At 31.7% G+C, this 21,247-nt stretch overlaps 2 protein-coding genes across 2 annotated transcripts; one reads left to right on the top strand and one right to left on the bottom strand.

Annotated features, from left to right (window-relative positions):
• On the top strand, positions 1 to 2,400 carry LOC118048050 (ethylene-responsive transcription factor ERF119). The gene is made up of 3 exons (XM_035057571.2): positions 1 to 160; positions 474 to 735; positions 850 to 2,400. The coding sequence occupies exon 3, from the start codon at positions 1,047 to 1,049 to the stop codon at positions 2,061 to 2,063; it is 1,017 nt and encodes a 338-aa protein (XP_034913462.1). The 5' UTR covers positions 1 to 160; positions 474 to 735; positions 850 to 1,046; the 3' UTR covers positions 2,064 to 2,400.
• Positions 2,401 to 12,914: 10,514 nt separating this feature from the next.
• LOC118048064 (tetraketide alpha-pyrone reductase 2) lies at positions 12,915 to 16,201 on the bottom strand. The gene is made up of 6 exons (XM_035057595.2): positions 15,991 to 16,201; positions 15,722 to 15,894; positions 14,305 to 14,493; positions 14,034 to 14,196; positions 13,400 to 13,589; positions 12,915 to 13,279 (listed from the first exon to the last, which is right to left on the bottom strand). Exons 1-6 carry the CDS (start codon positions 16,094 to 16,096, stop codon positions 13,138 to 13,140), a joined length of 963 nt encoding a protein of 320 aa, XP_034913486.1. The 5' UTR covers positions 16,097 to 16,201; the 3' UTR covers positions 12,915 to 13,137.
• Between the last annotated feature and the right edge of the window lie 5,046 nt (positions 16,202 to 21,247).

Here is a 21,247-nt window from a genome sequence, read left to right as displayed (position 1 = left end):
AGTTTTAATTTCCCAACAGCGACAACAATTTCTCCATTATTATAAATATATTAGCACCGTCTCAAACTTTGACCGCATGGAAAAAAGTGAAACTGTCAATGGCCTAGAATAAAGAAAAGAGCAGAGAGGTAGAGACCAGTAGTGCAAGAGAAGTGAAGAGGTAGGGATACAGTCACAAATCTAGTACCATAACTTCTTTAGTTTTTAATTTTTTAAACGATGTTTTTATGGAGATTTGCGTTATGAAGTTAAGGTCTTCATCCTTGTATCTGTTTTTAAAAAAACAAATCCGGTATTTCAGTATTTTAACTTATGATGTTTTGTCATGTTATGGAGAGAGAAATTTCATCCATTGATTCGTCATCCTTTTAAATCTTTTTTTTATATTGTACTCGTGGGTTTGTTTATCGTTTTGGTTCTTCTACTGTTAAATATCAGTCTGATTATCTCTATCTATGGTTTGCTTTTTTTAGCTTGAAAGGAGCGGAGGAGAATCCTATAGAGAGGTTTCTGTGTTTTGAGGAGTGGATTTATGTCGGCTGAGTTTGATTTGACTTTTGTTGGGGCGCAATTGCAGCTCTGGATTTCATTCTTTATTACAAAAGCTTTCACTCTTTGCGACGGTGGTGTTGTTTCTTGGTGCTTTTGCTTCTTCTGCTATATGCTTCTCTGCTGTTTCAAGCAGAGGTTGAATCTGGGGTTCCCGGCTGTTTCGATGCCTTTGAAACCAAAAAGGTACTCTCTTGTCTAATTTTCTTATAAACCCCATGTTTTATTTTTCGTTTCTTTTGATGTTTCTCATCAATTTCTGAAATGAGTTCTGGGTTTGTTATGTTTTTGTTTTTGCAGGCCTTGTTCTGGAGTAGAGGCTTTCCATTTAAAGCGATTTTTTAATCTCTTCCTGTTCTTGAGAGGGGCTCTCACTTGATAAATCAAATAGCTTTTTCTTTGCGTCTGTTTCCTCTGACCTTTTCCTTTTTTTTTCTTCACAAATTTTTCTGGGATCATTTTGAGAGGGTTTTGGAGAGTTTTACCCGCTATTCATAATGTCACCAAAAAGACAATCTTTGCTTTACCCTAAAACCAACGATATTAAACGAATCTTGCCGCAGGAGTCTAAAATGGAGTCCACAATGAGAAAAATCCGTGTCATCTGTTATGACCCGTATGCTACCGAATCCGATTCGAGTGATGATGAATCTGACAAGAAATCGTCTAGAAAACGTTTTGTGCGAGAAATCAACCTACCTTTGGTTGTAACCCCCCAGCCAAAAACCTTTGAGCCTGAGAGTTCCTGTCAAGACAGTAACAATAGTGCTAAATCCCCCGGTAAGAAGATGAGGGTTTTGCCCGAAACCCCAACGTCAACTTTCGAAGCCAAGAAACTAGCACCAAAGAAACCTGTTGGTGTTAGGCAAAGGAAATGGGGTAAATGGGCAGCTGAGATTCGGAATCCAGTGACCAAAGCGAGAACGTGGTTGGGTACTTTCGATACTCTTGAAGAAGCTGCCCAAGCCTACGAGGCAAAGAAGCAGGAATATGAGGCTTTGGCTATGTTAGCCTCTGAAAAAAGTCAAAACATTTCATCATCTCTGGCCATCTCTCATTCTCATTCTCACAACAGCAGCAAAAAACAAGTCAGTTCTGCATCTTCTGGGGATACTGATGATAGCGTTGTTTCGCATACTTCCCCTGCTTCTGTTCTCGAGCTTGACACTGCTATGGTGTCAAATGTTACTGGTGAATGTGGTCTCGTGATCAAGCATGAAGACATTGGTTCTTCTGTTGCGAATCTTGAGATACCTGATTTGGATTTTATGAACGATCCATTGGCATCTTGTCCGATAGATCAAGATCTTAACTTGGGTCTCGACTTTGGTAATCTTATTGATGAGTTTGGTCGATTTTATGATGATTACTGTGTTATTGATGATCTTGATATTTGCGGGCTAAATGGTGAAGAACCAGGCGAGCTTCCTGATTATGATTTTGAGTTTGGCAACGAGGAATTCACTTATTTGGATGATCATCAACAAAAACCCCTCAACATTGTATGCCAATAAGTTTTGCAGCTAGGATTTTAATTGCAGTAGAATTTTTATTATTACTAGTTTATTGTAAGTTATATTAAAGCAACAAGAGATCTCAGGGTCTGTAACACAGGCCCTTGAGAATGGTTTTGCTAGTGAGTTTGAGTTGTATGTTTTTTGAGAGAGGAGGAATGAGCACATTTTGCTGTAGGGTTTTAAGTATTCTTTGGGTTTTTCTGTGCTATTAGAGCCTTCCAAGGAATTCTCCAGTTTCCTGAGTCTTCAATGTTACTGGGTTTTGAGAGTTTTGCTTTTTCCTCGCATCTTGTCCATGTGAAGTTATGAAATGGAACTGGTGTGATTTTTATCTCGTCTTTTGGCTTGTTTATTTCATCTCTGAGGCATTCTTTCCAAGATTGGAACTAGTTTTTTGTACTAATATCTTGCCCATAATCCCAGTGCTTGTAGTTGGTAATCGGTATCCCTGTACTAGAGGACTTGAGGGACAGCGTCAATTTCGTTGCCATAACCCCCAGGTCTTCAAGCTGGGATGTAAAATTACTTTTTATCTAATGTTCTGTTACTCTAAAGTATTGTTGGGTAGCTTTTGTGTCTGGTGTTCTCTGCCCATTTTCTGTTCATGTTCAAAAAAGCAATGAAAATTTAACTGCCATTTTCTTGTAGACTAGTTGTAGGCACGTAGCATCATGTAGTGTTTAGCATAGGCAAGTGATCTTAGGAGTCCTAGTGATGGCAGGAGGCTTCGGAATATTGGATCTATTGTTTTTAAATTTATTGTTTTTAAAAATGTATTAAAATAATATTTTTTTTATTTTTAATATTTTTGTGTTAAAAAAAATATATAATTAGAAGTAAAAAAATAAAAAGATTTAATTTTTTTAAAAATGTTTTTGAAACTAAAATCAAATTAGTAGTTTTGTTGCTTTTGCTAAAGGGTTTTTCCGGAAGAATTGGTTCAAAAATTAATTTGCTTTGGGGAGTTTTGCTTTGTATCTGCAAGTAGAAGCAGGAAAAGATGTTCTCTCGAGAATCCTTTTTTATGCAAGCTGGATACCAATTGCTTTCTTTCTTCCACTCTTCTCCTTGTCCTTCCACGTACTCTCTAAATAAATGAAGCTTGTGACAGTGTTGGCTTGTGTTTGGTGACACCAGCAGCTTCATTGTGTCTGTCCTTTTTATGTTTTCTGTCGCATGCTTAAAAAGTAGGGGAGAGCACTGAACCCTGGTTTTCTGTTAGCCTCCAGTAACACCATTTTTACCTCCCATATCAATGCCAGGCTGTGCCTTTTTACATATTCTGTTTGCTGTTCCATATAAAAAAAAAAAAAAAACATAGTTCCTGATTTTTCTCTTAAATTAGTACGGTAATAAATTTAGACTGAATAACACAATTAAAGTTTTTTTTTTCTTTTCTAAATATCACACAATTTAAACTTATCATCCTTTGCGTGACATTTAATGTCTTTATTTCCAAATATGACAACTACTATGTCATGTTTCATAATAATAAACATTCTCTCTCTAAAAAACCTACAAATCATTTTTTTTTCCTTTAAAACACTCAAAATTCAAACTCATCTCAGTCTTCTACATGTTTTTCTCTTCAAAAATTGCCAAAACACAATTGTTGTTGTCATTGTCACTGTCGTCTCAACATTTTCTAGTTCTACAATGTAAACATACTATAACTCTATTAATTAGGTGAGTTTTATATTTAATGTGTGTTTAGTTTAGTGCAAATTAAATTATTGTTTAGGGTTTATATTGAATTTAGAGTTTGTTGAATTAATGATAAATTAGCTATGGATACGCTCAATTAGGATTGATTTGATGTAGTTGAGTATGAAAAATGACATCGATTAGGTTTAATTTCAGTGAATTATGTGTTGCATTGAATTTTACATAAGTTGTCGAATTCAAAATTTTGCATGAAATGGTTGGAATCAACTACGAATGCTATCAGTAAGGCTTGACAGTTTCATGTAATATAGCATGAATGAGGTATAATTTTGACGAATTACGTGTTGTGTTAGATTGTGGATAAATTGCTGAATTTGGTATTTTGTTTGAGTTATTTGAATTTGTTATGAATATGGGTTTGATTTCATGTAATTGACTATGACAATATCAATAAATTTTGATCTTATGAATTATGTCGAGTTTTTGTGAATTATGTGTTACGTCAAATTCTGGGAATTGCGTTAAATTCGGTATATTGTTTGAATTAATATACATTATAGTACCACCTACAATAACAGGAGCAATGTCTTGTTAAATGTTAATTTAGACATGTTTATATGCGGAAATGAAAAAAAAACTATATGTCATAGACTTCCGTTAAATTATAATGATATTGAAGTTGATACAACTTGGAGGTGTCAAGTTGAGAAACACTGTTATTATTCTGTACCGATTGCATATGATGATAATTTTAAGACAATGATAAGTTCTTTTATCCAAAGTGGATTGAACATAATAATATTGTATACGAGTAGTTGATCAAATCCTTTGTGTGTCCCAACTCCTAGTTGAATAGGTATAAATGGATCATAATCTACTATTCCTTAGAGGTTAGTTAGTAGAGGGAAAAACAATTTGTTGATGGATGATTTGCTATAAAGAAGTTATGATATTATGTTTGACAATCCATTCACTGATCAACACATATGATTACTCTGAGTCTAGTGACAATAAAAATGATGGACGCTAAACCTAAACATGATAATAGGTGTTGATAATGAAATAACACCTCTTGTTCCTGAATTGGAAGATGCTTTTGGGTCTATATTTGCTATTTTCTATGGTTGGGCACTTGGTCATAGATATTTGTCTAGAGGCTTTAATTTGAAGGCTGGACAAACATTCAGTAGTAAAAATAATTTAGTTAATACAACTAAACAGACAAATTGCATATTTGGTCGAATATCAATATTAATTGTCAATTTTAATTTTTATTCAATTACAATGTATTCATGCACTAGAATGTAAGCATTATTTACAAGGGGATACCGTGAAAATTCAGATTCATTTGAGATAACAAAATTAAATGGGCTACACACACGTGCGTTAACGTGGGCTTCATATAAGGAAGATAAACTAACAGTTGTTCTAACTGTTTGCACTAGCAGGATGAACATATAGACATTAATGGTGCCTTTGATATTTTTTAGATTGTTGAGCTACATTTCCCATATTAGATAATGTGACAGGTCATCTATAGATAACACATTCCAATTAATATCAGTACAAATGATACGTTGCATGCCATAAATCATCACGAAAAAAAATGATCATGGTTGGATATCTCACCATATAGCTCATGTATCATAATGAGATGCACAAAAAGCAAGATATTTATAGGTGTGCACTATGTGATTACGAGGGAGGAGTATATGATTCGAAACATGTATATCACATGTCAGGTCATTACATTGGATCTTGAACAGGTTCCTCCACCCGCAGACATACAATACATGTAACATGCACAACAAATTTGAAATATTGTAAATACTCATATTTTTTTAGAATTAATATATGTTAAATGATGCATTTTATTTATGGATTCTTTAATTTAACATTAACATTATATTAATATTAGGTTGGTTTGTTACTATAGGAGGGTTAAGTGATCACCTCATAATAATGATGAAGAAAACAATGGACTCATCTATGCATCTTGGTGGTTCATTGTTTGCCATAATGCACTTGTGAACTTTGAAGAAATGTAAACTCTTGTTAATGTCGTGATCGAGGGTTAGGCCAAAAAAAAAAAACAAGGGGCAATCATGTTATTGATGAGCCTATAATATTTAGGAAACGACGTAGCTAGGTGTAGATTGTTAGATGAGTTATGCTTATATATTTTGAGATTTCTATTATTAAAATGTTGCATTGTTTAAATTTTATATTTCTTATGTATGTATGTTTATTTATTTGCATTCATCTCATGAAAACACTCATATATAATAGTCCATAAATGTTATGGGTGAAAAAAACTAAAGTTTGTGTTTTGAGTGGTAAGCTTGACGGAACCTATGATTATAAACTATGGGAGTCATTATGTTTGATTATTGTTTTTATTTTTAGGTATTTTTATACATTATAAAATTTTAGATAGAGTTCCAATATAAAAGAAATTCTGCTGAAATTCTGTTAAATTTAGATAATTTCTTACTCTCTAAATATGGATTCTGTTATGATTTTTAGGTTATATGATGTAGTGTTGTCATTAACCAAATTAATTATAAGATTAACAAACTAAATAATCAATGGAATTGAAGTTCTTATGCAATTCAACCTAAATTAACATGACATGAAAACGAGATGTAATTCTTCATAAATTTCACATGAACCTTTCAAATACATAGGATGTTGGGGGACATTACAGTTTTGAATTTTAGTTAGGTTATGGGGATTTGGCTATTGAAACTTGTGGACATTGAATGCCATGGCTTAGAACTGCGACATTTAAAGAAGTTACGGGATTTGGTTTAGGATCGTGATATTTGTTAAATGTTGTGGTTATAAAATGCAATAATCTCAAATTATATTATTTCATTAAAACTTTTTTGCATCGGGTTATTTCGCTGAAATTTTTGAACTTTTGGTGCAAATAGCCCAATTAACCGAAGTTCCATGAAGGTGAAGGCATGTATATTATAATTTCTATATATTAATTGATTCGTGGAGATTTGTGTGTCCTGAGTTGAGTTTTGCTTATACTAATGCAGCTGTCCTTTGGGTTGTGTAGAGGCCAAAAAAAGTGAATATCGAAATCTGTTGAATTTGTGAAGTCAATATAGTGTAGTTGCAGTATATTTCATTGTTAATTATTTTCTGTGTGATTTGTAGAACTTTCTATTGTCCTTTGGTTATGCTATTTAAAAGCAGGCTTTGTAGAGGAGTAGGTGGTGGCTCAGCGATATTTTCTTAAAAAATTGAGTACAGCAAAAGAAGGGCTAAATGCATCCCCACAGGTGTTATTGTGAAGTAGTTGTTTTCGCATCACTGGCTCTAAATTGCGGTTGGGTTGCGAATTAATTTCTGACGCAAGAGATACAAGTGCAAGGGTCATTAATACATTTTTTTAGCATCATGAAAATTCTTGATTGAAAATTAAAAAAAATAATGTTTGTGCTTTATGAAATAAAAAATATATGATCTAATAACTAGTAAAAAGTTGATTAAAGATTAAAGTGTAAATTTTTGACCTCGCAGCGCATGATTGTTTTAAAAATTTTATTTTTTCACAAGAAAATAAATTATTAGAATTTTGGTGGAAATTTTTTTTTTCAAAATTATATGCTCTCATTCATGTATTTTTTATTATTATTCTAGTAATAACATGTTTTTTTTTTTACTAGCAGCATATTTTATTGAGCAAAAACTAATGGCAATTAAAAAATATTTATTAAATTTTAATGACTTGAATCATAGAGCAAGAAACTAATATTTTTAATCAATAACACCTTTTATTCATTCATTATATATATATTGAGAAAAATCAAGTTTTTTAATTATAAATATTATTTTTTAAATAAAAAACCATTATAATCATAAAAGTATCGATAAAAAATAAAAAATCATGAATCTATCATTTTACATGTTTCTATGGATAAATCTATAAAGAAGCAAGGACGACATAACAAACAAGGCCGGGGCTTCTAGGCCTCCGAGGAGGTCTTCGGGGCATGCGCCAAACTAACAAGCTTGTGCGCGCATGGAGAGCCCCTCCCGCGCACACGTGGCTTTTTTTAAAAAAATGTACGGACAAGTCAACTGTTCTCTCTCTCTCTCTCTCTCTCTCTCTCTATATATATATATATATATATATATATATATATATATATATATATTAAAAGTTGATCATTCGTTTGGCACATGGCATGTCGTCGTCCATTGATTTGATTTTAGTGATTAAAAAAATTAGTGTTTAAGTTTTAAAATTCTGAAAATCTATTTTTCAGATTATCTTTGCCTGTAAACACCTGAAAAAATCTATAGAACCTCACGAAACCCTTTCTTAACACAAAAAAAAGTTCTTTAATTAGTCTAAAATTTTAAAAAAAAAAAAAAAAAAGTCAACTGTATAGAAAACCTTCTCTGAAAAATCTTTATTAAAAAAAAAAAACTAAAACTTTAGATGCCAGGTAACATGTAGAGATAATAAACACATGCTGAAACTTTTTTAAAAAACTAAAGTTTAGGATAAAAATACATGTATTACAGCTTTAGAGGCCAAATAACATGCCAGCTGAAACTTTAAGGACAAAATCAACGTTTTTTTTACATGTTTTGAACAGTGAACTTTCTTTTTATCCTTCTTCATTTAATCTTGTTTTTAACCACAAACTAAAATTTTATTTAAAAATATTAATATTTAATTTAATATCGGGATGTTTTTCAAGATTTTAAAATGTGGAAATATTTAAAATAAAAAATAACTAAACATATAGAACCAAGCTAATATAATTTGAAATTATGAAATTACAAAGAAACTAAGTTTAATAACATGAAATAGAATATGTTGTTCATGCCAGAAATGCAATGGATATTGAAAAAAAAGTAAAAAAATAAAATAAAACTACATGGCCCAAAAACAATAAAAAAAATCCAAAAAAACCAGCAACCACATGAATAGTGCAGGAAAAAAAGAAAAAAATTACATGAACCGGTAAAATAAAAAAATGAACAGTGTAACATACAAAAAAAAACAGAAAAACATGCATGAATTGAAAAAAAAAATTATACTTTTTAAACGAGTATACCTATTTAAATTCACTTGACTCTTACCTTATTCATCAAGCCATTTAAATTGTTTGAATAATCTTGACCAAGTTTATGATTTGACATATAGGTAGAGGTACTGAATTATATTTACAGTAAAACATGATGACCAGAAAATTTCAATCAAAGATTTTTTATAAGAAAAAATAAAATATCTGAACCAAAGTAATTTTTAAAAAAAATAATCAGGGATAAAAGTGTACATCAACGAATATTTCATGTTGTAGAGATATGACACTTGTCAATCTTTAATGGTGTTAGTGATATCATATGGCAAGAGGATTTAATGATGATACAGATAATATTAAGATAAAAAAGAACTTTTAGATATCTTAAATATAAAAGAAGAAAACTAAAAAGATTTAGAAAAGAATTAATCCTTAATTGGGAGGAGTGGGTGTACACAAGTAGTTGCTGTAATAAAGTGTGATTATTGGATTTTTTTTTTATAATATTATTATTAATGTGAATATTCAGGCTAGTTTTTTAGAACCTTGACTAATTTTATGGTTTTTAAAATTAATGATTATATAAATATTTAATATTTTTAAGATTTATGAAACTCAAACTAGTGATTTCTAGAAAATAAACTGGAATTTAATCGATTAAATTATATTTTTTAGGTTTTTTTTTTTTTTTTTATGACTATATGTGTATTGATATTTGATTTTTTTTATATAAATTAAATTGCGATCAATCACTAGGTGGGCTGATAAGCTGGTGAATTGAACCCCAGATCGGGTGAACTGCTAAATAAATATTGTGCGGCGTGGTTGACCTTTATCTACTGGTAACACATCTCTATCACCTTTTCGTTATTGCATGATACTTTTTTCATTTTGCCCGATAAGATAAAGAGCATATTGACTTGCTCTAAATAACAAACAAAAAGTAGCATATTCAATCTTAAAAAAAAAAAAAAAAAAAAAGGCGTCATATTAATTAATAATAGAAAAACGATAGTTGCATGTCATCCACAGCATATTCTGACAAATCTAAATTGAATTTAATTAAAAAATCTTAATAAAATTTTATATTTGAAATCATTTTAATTGCTAATACTTGAATTTCAATATCTAAAATTTATACAAAATTAAATCAGAGGCCAGCCCTTCTAATTTACAATCTTAAAAAGAAAAAAATTAATTTTGAAACTAGTTTTTTTAAAAGTACTTATCTACCCATTTTTTCCTAGGAAATATTTGAAGAAATAAGATGAAATTAATATATAAAAATTTTTGAATTTAACTCTATTTAAATATATAAATTTAATTTATTTATTGATTTAAATGTTATAATTGAATTTAATTATAACAGAAAATTGGTTTTAAGAGCTCGTTCAGGGCAGAGTTTTATAAAATTTTTAGTTTTTTTTTAAATTAATTTTTGGGGTGTTTTTAAATCGTTTTAATATGATAATATCAAAAATAAATTTAATATATGTATATATATATATATTAATATATTTTCAAGCAAAAAAATACTTTAAAAAATTACCACTACTACTATTACAAACACCCCTATATATAATTGGTTTTAAATATACTAGAGAATTGGTTATAAATAAATATTAAGTTTGAGAATATAGTAATAATTACTTTTCAAAATATTTGTTTACTAGGAAACACTTTAAAATAATATTTTTTTATATTTTAAAATTATTTTTAATATCCACACATCAAAATAATAAAAATATAAAAAATTATTTTCTAATATTTTTTTATTAGATTTTCATAAAACACCATAAACACAATTGACAAACAGCACCAAATCAGAGAGCAAGTGATAGTTACCAGGTAAATTCACAGCATGGTGTCTAAGGTTTCAGAAGCTGGAAAATTCACAGTCGTGTTAGGAGTATTTTTTAAAAAAACTGTTTTTATGTTTGCAACTAGTAATTAATTAATTAACGCAGCACTCGTTGAAAAGCTTCCATAAGCAACTGGGATTATAAGACATTAGACTTGGAAGAATCTATGAGCAAAACGAAAAGAACACAGAATAGACAATTTAGACCCCCCAGAAAATATATAGGAATCCAAGGCTAGCCTTTTGTAGAAATTGGTGGTATTCTTGATACATTTGAACGCATAAAACAAAAAATAACAAACAAAGCAAAGGAGGCCACGTGGCTAAGCCCTTATAAAGGCATGCCTGTCGTTATTAGGATTCTCTTGAAGGAATCTGTTTCTCTTCGAAAAAACAATTTCCCTTGAACTCACTGTGTCGATATGATTGCAAACCCTTAATGTTGACTGCCTTTTATATATTCGTATCTCTAGCATAAGTCTTAGAAACGTTTTTAATTTTAAAATGAAAAATTATAATAGATTCAATATTAGCGGCGTTGATTGTTTTGTTTTTGAATCTCTCTCTACCTTGATAACGCGGGCAGAAAAATTAGCCTAGAAAGAAAACCACAAATAAAAAATTATTTGTCAGTGCTCTGTTTGTTTGTTTTTTCTTTTTTTTTTCTTTGTTTTAGAATATTTTTCTGATTATTTTTATATAATTTTTTGATTTTAAAAAATTAAAAAATATATTATTTTAATATATTTAAAAATAAAAAATACTTGAAAAAATCTTCTACCTCAAAATAGTGAGTAATTCTCGTTTTTATACAGGCGGCGGGGCATCTAATAACTCCGGCTCCCTGGATCGGCTTTACAGGCCCATTAAGTGTTGAGTCTGGGGATGGGCTTTCATAGGCAAATGTTCTGTTTTGACTCATTGGGCCTATTGTTTTCGCAATTATCAGGCCCGACAGTTTCTTTGTTTCATAGGATTGATAATGATGAGTTTGATTCTAACAGCTTTAAAAGCATTTTATTTCATTTTTCATGGTAGGAACCAACGAACCTTTTTTGATGTCCTCTGGGACCAACAGCTGAAAGGTCTCACGGTTATCCTAAAAACTCAAATCTAAAACAGTTTTTCGGAACCTCGTCGGAATTGTCTTTTCTATCATAATAATCAGTCAGTGAAATGCAATGAAACTAGACAACTTTAATTTAGGATTTTGACGAAGTTATAAAAATTCCACTAGCTTAGAAAAATGCAATGAATGTTTTTTTTTTTTTTTTTTTTGAAGGTGAGGACTTTTTAATGTTTAAACAATTATTTTTTTAGAAAAAAAAAGTATAAAAATATTGGAAAGAGAAATGCTTTGAAAATATATATGCAACAAAGAATGAAGGTTGTGAATCTTTATTCTAAATGTCTCATTGTCTATTTATAGCATTTAATAAAGGATAAATATCTATTATATCTATATTAATATTTTATGGGAATATGATGGGTTATTGGTTGACTTTTATACATCTAAAATGTGTAATCCTACCTTGATAACATTTAATGAGAAATAAATATCATTTACATTTATATTAATATTTGATGAGAATATATTAGGTCCTTGGATGATTTTTACACACCTAAAAAGATATAGAAACATTAGGGTCCAAGATGTCAAATATAGCTAAACTCATAGAGGCTGAGTTCTTCGCCGAGGTTAGATTCAAGGGTAGTTGGTTATTACCTTAGACGAGCCAAGGAAGGATGGTCGGTACTGTGGACTTGGCTAGTTGTCAAATTCAAGTTGCTTAGGTCTGCCATGTTTATTAAACTAACGTTGTATTGAATTTATCTGACTGTCAAGTCTAAGCGTCTTGGATTTGACATATTTGTCAAACTCACGTTACTATTAGATTCACGTTACCTTAAACTTGGTAGGATATCAAGTCGAAATACCTTAGATTTAATATTTTTATAGACTCGCATTACTTTGAACTTGACGGACAATCAAGTTCAAGTGTTTGACATGTTTACCAAATTCATATTATCTTAGACTTAATTAGCTATCATGTCCAAATACCTTGAATCTAACATGTTTGCTCGCACCAAACCCAATGTTTCAAGGGCTATGCCAAGCCTCTATTTAGGGAATGCTCATCCTCGTAGCCATGTCTAAAAAAAGATGATATGAGTTTTTTAGAGCGTTAAAAATAAATTTATTATAATTTATATGATTTTGAGCAGATAAGTTCGAAGGAAAGAATTAGAGGGCATAGAATCGGAAAGGGGAGAAAGAAAATAAAGAGATAAATAAGAAGAATGAAAGGGACTGGCTTACAGATATAAGAGAAGCTTTCTCATTTATTGAAGGCCAACAAGCAGCTTTCTCATTAATTAGTAGTCACTAGCTACTATCAAACACACTTGATTACGAGAAATACAGATGCCATTCACTAGTTTGAAAACAAATTTTCCAATATTACGGAGCTTAAAGCATAAATTATGGGATTTAGAGAAATCCCTTCTCTTGGAGACTCTTGATGCAGTCATCAAACATTTCTTCAAGTGTTTTGAAAGGGGGCAATCCTAACTGGGCAATCTTAGTGGTATCCATGCTATGTGGGTTGGTGTCTCCTTCCTGGCTGCTACACCTGAAGTGCCATGATCATCAAATGTTAACAGGTAGAAACTTACGAGGGGTTGTTCTAGCTAAGTAAGCTTCATTCTCGAGAAATAAGTCAAGTAATTGTTGATGCCATTGCTTTACTCACTTGTTTTCATACGGATAGGATGGGTATTTGGCCCTGAGCATCTCAATAATCTGTGACCAGTGAGCTACTTGGCCTGAACATAATAGCCTGCCTGATGCTTCGCTATTCTCCATTGCTAAAATGCTACCAGCAACCACATCATCTATGTGCGTAAACCCCACCGTCATGTTGGGATATTCTCCTCGTGAGCCTGATAAATAAATGCAGCAACTTTATTAATAGAAACATTTCAGGAAAAGAAAAAAGAACTTATACTGCAAGTGTGATTCCGGAGCAGGAACTCAATGTGATCTGCCAGGATAATGCATTAATACTATAGCTGGCATTGCATCTGTACCCCGATAATATCATCCTGCAATCTTTCCAACAGTTCATTGTCTTGGGTTGAATTCGATCACATCACAAACATTGCAAATAAGACTCATGTCTCCTTGTGCATTTCAGAATTCTTTCTCTACACTAGGAGCTAAAACTTGTGTGAATTTGTTCTTCTGCCAACAAGAAGAGCTTTATAAAACACTAACTAATGCAGCTCTGACATAGCTATATTTTGTTTTTCATGAGAGAAAGATGAGCATGAAGATTTAAGGCTGTGATGGCTTTTAACATGATACTGATAACATGGAAGCCTAACCTTTAACTATAGATTGTATCAAAAGCAGTGTACTGTTTGGTTCTGGTGCAAGCAATGGACCAACCACGAAAGATGGGATGAAGGATACTAGATCAATCCCATTTTCTTTTGATACTCTCCACGCCTCTTTCTCTGCTACGGTCTTTGCATAGGCGTACCAGAGCTACAAAGCAAGGAGAATTGTTTAATCCCTCCTCCACAAAGAAGAAAGAGTGCACGTGTTTGTCAAATGATGCATAAAGAAACTCAACAAAGCAAGAAATTTTGATACATTATGGCGTTTGCAGTACTCAGTATCACTCCAATGGGACTCATTAAGAGAGAAAATTTGAGGCGTATCGTCACGGTATCTCACTGTGGAAGATGAAGAGGTGAACACAACCCGTTTCACACTACTAGCTTTCGAGCAGGAGTTCAGCACATTCAGGGTGCCCTTAATACATGGATCAATCAAAGTTTCCTGCAAAATATCCCAGCACAAACAAAAATTTCAACTTACAGAAAAAGAAATCCTGAAAAAGTTTACTTACATAAAAGAAACCCGGAACGAGTTAAGAATTAACAATTCACGAGTTTTTTTTTTTTTAAAAGTTTAACTGCGAAAGACATGTTTTATAAAATAATAATTTTTTGACCCAAGCACGTGTCTGGCAAACCCAAGTGTATGGGTTTGACATGGATGTCAGGCCCAGGCACTTGGAATCTAACAAACATGTCTAATTTTGACAAACAAGAAACAAAAAGAACAATTATGCACTTTAGTTATCGGAAAAGCTTGCACTTGGATCTAGACCCAAGGTGCTTAAGAATGAGAAATATCCTTGATTTGACAAATAACAAACAAAAAAAATAATTGTGCATTTTAGTTGTTAAGAGAGATAAAAGAACGAAAACACACAAGTAATCAATCATCAACGGCAATTCAACCATTATTTGTCTACACGCGCCACACCATGTGGAAGAAGGCACGACACGACTGCACATCTAGTTAGAAGATGGATGGCCAGATTTGACCACTAGGAAGCGTTAAATGCACCTCTTTAATAGTGCAACCGCCACCCACTCGCTTGAACATGAGGAACATGCGCCCATAATTTTTCAATTAAAAAATAATAAATACACCGGGAAAATACTAAAACACCCCCTGATCTTTTTAATTACACAAAATACCTTCCAAAGCAAAGTTTTTTGTATTTTTTAAAAAATTAAAAGCGTTATATGACTATAATTAAAAATTAGAAAAACTTAAATATTATCGTGAAAAAAAACTAAAAGACATTTAAAGCGTGTTTGACAGTGTGGTAGCGGTTGCTTTTCAAATAGCTTTTCGTGCCGAAAAGTATGCCAATGATATTTTTTTATTTTTTAAAAATTATTTTTTAACATCAACACATTAAAAGATATAAAAAGTACAAACCGAACTCAATTTAAAAAAAAAATTTAAATTTGGACAAAACACAGGTGCAAACGCAGCACTGCTCTTAAACGCTCGTTAAAAAAAATAAAAATAAAATAACTATTACGATACCCAATAAATTCTCTTGATCTACGTGATTTTCTCAAGTTTTAGCTTTCTTTAATAAAGCAAACAAGGTAACAGCATGCTTTTCTAATTCCATTTTCAGAGAACATACTAAGAGAAAGATTAACAGCTTGAAGGATAACACAAATTGTTCAAGGAACCTTGCCTGAATGCGATCACTATAAGGAACAAGCACCGGTGCAGCGATGTGGAAGACCCCATCAACGCCTTGAATTGCCTCGTCAAAGCTGCCTTCTTCCAGCAAGTCGGCTTTGAAAATCTTGAGCCTCTCCTTGGCTCCATTAAACTCTTGAAGAAACCCCACCTTTCTAACATTCCCTGAAAATTTAGACGGCAAGTGCGTAAAATTTTAAATCTTGAAGATTTAGCAGAGTTTACAGCAGAATTGGACAAGACAGAAAAGAATACTAGAACCTGGGTCTCGCAGTGTGACCCGCACAGTGTGACCTTTCTCTAGCAAGGACTTGACCAAGTATGCTGCTATGAAACCTGTTCCACCTGTGACACAATATTCCGGCATCTTCCAGTATTGTTTTTCTTTCTAGTGCAGAAGCAAGGGGCCTCTTCTCTCTTTCACTCTACATTTATTTATTAGATCTGGGAGAGTGGTGGCTGACGTGGTTTCTCCATTTATGAATGTGGGGTAGCAAATTGAATGTCGTGGGAGCGGGTAATAGGAGGTGTGCCTTTGTTTAATAAAAATAATATTTTTAATTTTTTTAAAATTTATTTTAATATTATTATATTAAAATGATATTAAAATATTAAAAAATAATTTAAATTTTGTTTCTATTTTAAACTCCCTCGTGTTTGTGTCCTCGAGATTCGTTACAGTTCTTACTGAACTTTGATTTGTCATTGTCCACGAGTTGAGCTATGCCACACTATTTATGTTTTTAAGTATTTTAAATAACAGCCATACATTTGGGTTCTCAATGGAAGCTGTTTACCCGTACGTTGTCGAATCTTAATAATTGGGTTTGTTTAGAAGGGCATCAATGGCAAGATATTTCTCGGTGATGTCAAACGTCCACGTTTAGTTCCTTTCTGGTATGGATACCTGATCAAACAAAAATTTCAACTTACAGAAAAAGAAATCCTGAAAAAGTTTACTTACATAAAAGAAACCCGGAACGAGTTAAGAATTAACAATTCACGAGTTTTTTTATTTTTGAAAAGTTTAACTGCGAAACACATGATTTATAAAATAATAATTTTTTAACCCAAGCACGTGTCTTGCAAACCCAAGTGTATGGGTTTGACATGGATATCAGCCCAGGCACTTGGAATCTAACAAACATGTCTAATTTGAAACATGTCTAATTTGACAAACAAGAAACAAAAAAAACAATTATGCACTTTAGTTATCGGAAGAGCTTGCACTTGGATCTAGACCCAAGGTGCTTAAGAATGAGAAATATCCTTAATTTGAAAAATAACAAACAAAAAAAATAATTGTGCATTTTAGTTGTTAAGAGAGATAAAAGAACGAAAACACACAAGTAATCAATCATCAACGGCAATTCAACCATTATTTGTCTACACGCGCCACACCATGTGGAAGAAGGCACGACACGACTGTACATCTAGTTAGAAGATGGATGGCCAGATTTGACCACTAGGAAGCGTTAAATGCACCTCTTTAATAGTGCAACCGCCACCCACTCGCTTGAACATAAGGAACATGCGCCCATAATTTTTCAATTAAAAAATAATAAATACACCGGGAAAATACTAAAACACCCCCTGATCTTTTTAATTACACAAAATACCTTCCAAAGCAAAGTTTTTTGTATTTTTTAAAAAATTAAAAGCGTTATATGACTATAATTAAAAATTAGAAAAACTTAAATATTATCGTGGAAAAAAACTAAAAGACATTTAGAGCGTGTTTGACAGTGTGGTAGCGGTTGCTTTTCAAATAGCTTTTCGTGCCGAAAAGTATGCCGATGATGTTTTTTTATTTTTTAAAAAATTATTTTTAACATCAACACATTAAAATGATATAAAAAGTACAAACCGAACTCAATTTAAAAAAAAAATTTAAATTTGGACAAAACACAGGTGCAAACGCAGCACCAAACATACTCTTAAACGCTCGTTAAAAAAAAAAATAAAGTAATTATTACAATACCCAATAAAATCTCTTGATCTACGTGCTTTTCTCAAGTTTTAGCTTTCTTTAATAAAGCAAACAAGGTAACAGCATGCTTTTCTAATTCCATTTTCAGAGAACATACTAAGAGAAAGATTAACAGCTTGAAGGATAACACAAATTGTTCAAGGAACCTTGCCTGAATGCGATCACTATAAGGAATATTCCGGCATCTTCCAGTATTGTTTTTCTTTCTAGTGCAGAAGCAAGGGGCCTCTTCTCTCTTTCACTCTACATTTATTTATTAGATCCGGGAGAGTGGTGGCTGACGTGGTTTCTCCATTTATGAATGTGGGGTAGCAAATTGAATGTCGTGGGAGCGGGTAATAGGAGTGTGCCTTTGTTTAATAAAAATAATATTTTTAAATTTATTTTTAATATTATTTTATTTAAATAATATAAAAATATTATAAAAAAAAGTTTTAATTTTGTTTCTTTTTTAAACTCCCTCGTGATTCGTTACAGTTCTTACTGAACTTTGATTTGTCGGTGTCCACGAGTTGAGCTATGCCACACGATTTATGTTTTTGGTATTTTTTAAATAACAGCCATACATTTGGGTTCTCAATGGAAGCTGTTTACCCGTACGTTGTCGAATCTTAATAATTGGGTTGTTTTAGAAGGACATCAATGGCAAGATATTTCTCGGTAATATCAAACGTCCACGTTTAGTTCCTTTCTGATATGGATACCTGATCAAGAGTGGTTGAAATGTTTGTTTCTGCATTAAGTATTTTAAGAGAAATTTAAATATTTTGTATTTTTTTATTTACTTTAAATTATATATTTTTAAATTATTTTGATGTGTTGATATCAAAAATAATTTTTTAAAAATTAAAAAATATTATTAACATATATTTTAACATAAAAAATTATTTAAAAAACAATTTCAACCAAACTTTTAAAATAAAAACATCATTAATATACCGTTTATTTTATTTTATTTGGGCTGTGTATAAAAATTATTGATTTTTCTGAAATCATGCTTGGTGGATGGACTTGATGAAAATATAATAACCACAATCCCAAGAACTCGTGTCCTGTGAAGTGAAAAGATTATAAAAGATTCACTCTGAGGGTCCCGCGCTGCTGTTGCTCTTTTTAGAGGTGAAAATCTACTTTCGTAATAGTATTTCAAACTTTTATTGTGATCGACTGATTGTGATGTAAATGGAGCGAGAAAATCTTTTTAAATATGTCAGGACACGTAAAATACAGTATAATTTATTTACTCAAAACTATATTTTATTTATTTATTTAAGCGTAGTTTTGAAAGAATAATATAAATTAAAAAAATTAATTAAATAGTACATTTTTATATTGTTCCAATACTAAAACATGATTTTTATTAGATATCACGTTTTATTTATTTATAAGAAGTATTTTTTTATATATCTATTTACTAGACATGAGTGTTTTTTATTCTCTTATTCCTATGGGCCAGGATCTTGCTCGTTACACTGATCTTTGTATATATGACGTGGCGTGGCCTTTCACATCAGCTGTTCTCCAAGCCTCTTCCCCCACCATTGTTTTCGCATATGCGTGCCAGAGCTACAAGCAAGAAAAAACTCTTTCGAAAATCAGATTTGTGCGGAGAGGGGAGAGATGAGGAAGGAGGATGGTTTGTTTACCGACTAACCATTAGTTTTATTTTTATAAAAGACCAAGTGAAGTGATAAAATTTAACAAAATCAAATAATCTCAAATTAAAAAAAAAATAACGTAAAAATATAATAATATACAACAACAGCCAAAATAACTTCACACGTAAATATATTCTTAAAGCAGACAAAATATCTATTTATAAAAAAGAGCGACCATGTAAGTTGTTCCAGCACAAAATGAGTTTAAATATCGTGATAAAAACTTTAAAAAATAAGCATTCGTAAGACATAAAATGAATTACTAGTCTTTTTATACTCAATAGAGTAATTATAATTTTTCAACATTTAACCCTATATATATATATATATATATATATATATATATATTACCAAGATACCTTCATCATTACGTAATTAAGAATTGATTAAAAGCGGTACACAATTCATTTTTGGGTAAACTATATTTGGCCCCCATAAATGATCACCTCTATCCCCGTGGTTTACCGTTTCTCCATGTTACACTAGTAGATTTCAAAACAAAAATATTCAATATCATTAAATAGGTAATGAAACCTCATGAAAGCCCACTTCTTGAATTGTAACTTTCTAGGTTTTTGAGTATTTTTATCAGATATTACCACATGTACAGGAATTTGAGAGGATAGAATGAGCGAAAAATGAGAAAAAAACGAGCTTCCTCAGCCATTTGAACTATTACGGGTTATATCAAAACTCTTAGAGAACTGGAGGGATAATTTTCCGAAAGTTTTAAACTCCAAGTATAGGTGGAATATTGGTGAAACTGCGAGAGGATTTACCGTTCATTGATTTCGCATTTATGGATCCATACAGTGCTTCCCAGAGGCAGTGCTGTCTTTACGATCAGAAATACCACATAGGTCAACGAGGAATGAAGCAATCATGTTAGGAGTTTATGCGATATGAAGACACTGCCAGCAATGTCGGGGAAGTTCCCATCAGGCAACAATGGTTTTCTGCCGACATCAAAAAATGTGTGGAAGCCTGATTTCGGTTTTTTAGCAGGTTTTTTTTTTTTTCCATAGCCAACACGACAACCGAGGAACTCTTGCTTTCTTTCCTTTTCTTTCGAGGACAACAGGCTGGAGTTGAATCAATTTACTGTTGCGGAACTTGTCGCCCTGCAGATAAAAATGAAAGCTAAAACAGTAATAATAGAATTGCATGTTTTGGTTATTTTTTTAAATATTTTTTAGTTTAAAAAGTATTAAAATAATATAATTTTTACTTTAAAAAAAATTAATTTTAACATCAATATTTTAAAAAAATTTAAAAATATATAAAAAATTAAATTTAAACAAAAATAAATACAATTTTTTTTCTTAAAACACAGTTTGAAACCATTTTAATTAAACTTTGCAAAAATTTTAAATAAAATCCCAGAAGCAATATTGGACACGTGTCAGTCCAACTGGTCCGAAATTCTTAGCAAGATGCATAGTCACGGCCCAATGCTGTCGAGACTCTGGCTGAGCCTATATACTATTCAGGCTTGAGCATTCCAGACTATGAGATGGACTGAACCAAACAAATTTACAGTGATCTGGTCTCCTCAGGCTTGGGCTTTACATTAGATGTTCGGGCCAGTGATGGACTAAGCGTCATCAGAAGAAGGTCTAATAAGGGCCCATATTTCATTTCCTTGACAGCCAATCCTCTTATCGTGAATGGTCCAATTAGTGCAGTCTGGCCAGCGGTCCACTCAAGGATCTTGCAAGGCGCCATATTTTCGCGTTTTAAATTTTTTTATTATGATTTAGATTTACGTCGTGTTTGTTTGCTAGAAAATAATTTTTTTTTTTAAATGTAAATTTTGAGAAAGTAAATTTCAGGAAAGTGAATTATTTTCCGATATTTGGTAGTGTAATGA

This window comes from Populus alba, chromosome 10 (assembly GCF_005239225.2).
Source record: "Populus alba chromosome 10, ASM523922v2, whole genome shotgun sequence".
Lineage (NCBI taxonomy): Eukaryota > Viridiplantae > Streptophyta > Magnoliopsida > Malpighiales > Salicaceae > Populus > Populus alba.
Note: the sequence above shows the minus strand (reverse complement) of the source record. Positions and strands in the feature narration are given on the sequence as shown.

What these genes read in the sequence shown, in the direction of transcription:
- LOC118048050 (XM_035057571.2), top strand. Translation starts at nt 1,047, where the DNA reads ATGTCACCAAAAAGACAATCTTTGCTTTACCCTAAAACCAACGATATT.
- LOC118048064 (XM_035057595.2), bottom strand. Translation starts at nt 16,096, where the DNA reads ATGCCGGAATATTGTGTCACAGGTGGAACAGGTTTCATAGCAGCATAC. An exon ending in CTTATAGTGATCGCATTCAG is followed by an intron (nt 14,494 to 15,721) that starts GCAAGGTTCCTT and finishes GATATTTTGCAG; the next exon opens with GAAACTTTGATTGATCCATG. An exon ending in AGTACTGCAAACGCCATAAT is followed by an intron (nt 14,197 to 14,304) that starts GTATCAAAATTT and finishes CTTGCTTTGTAG; the next exon opens with CTCTGGTACGCCTATGCAAA.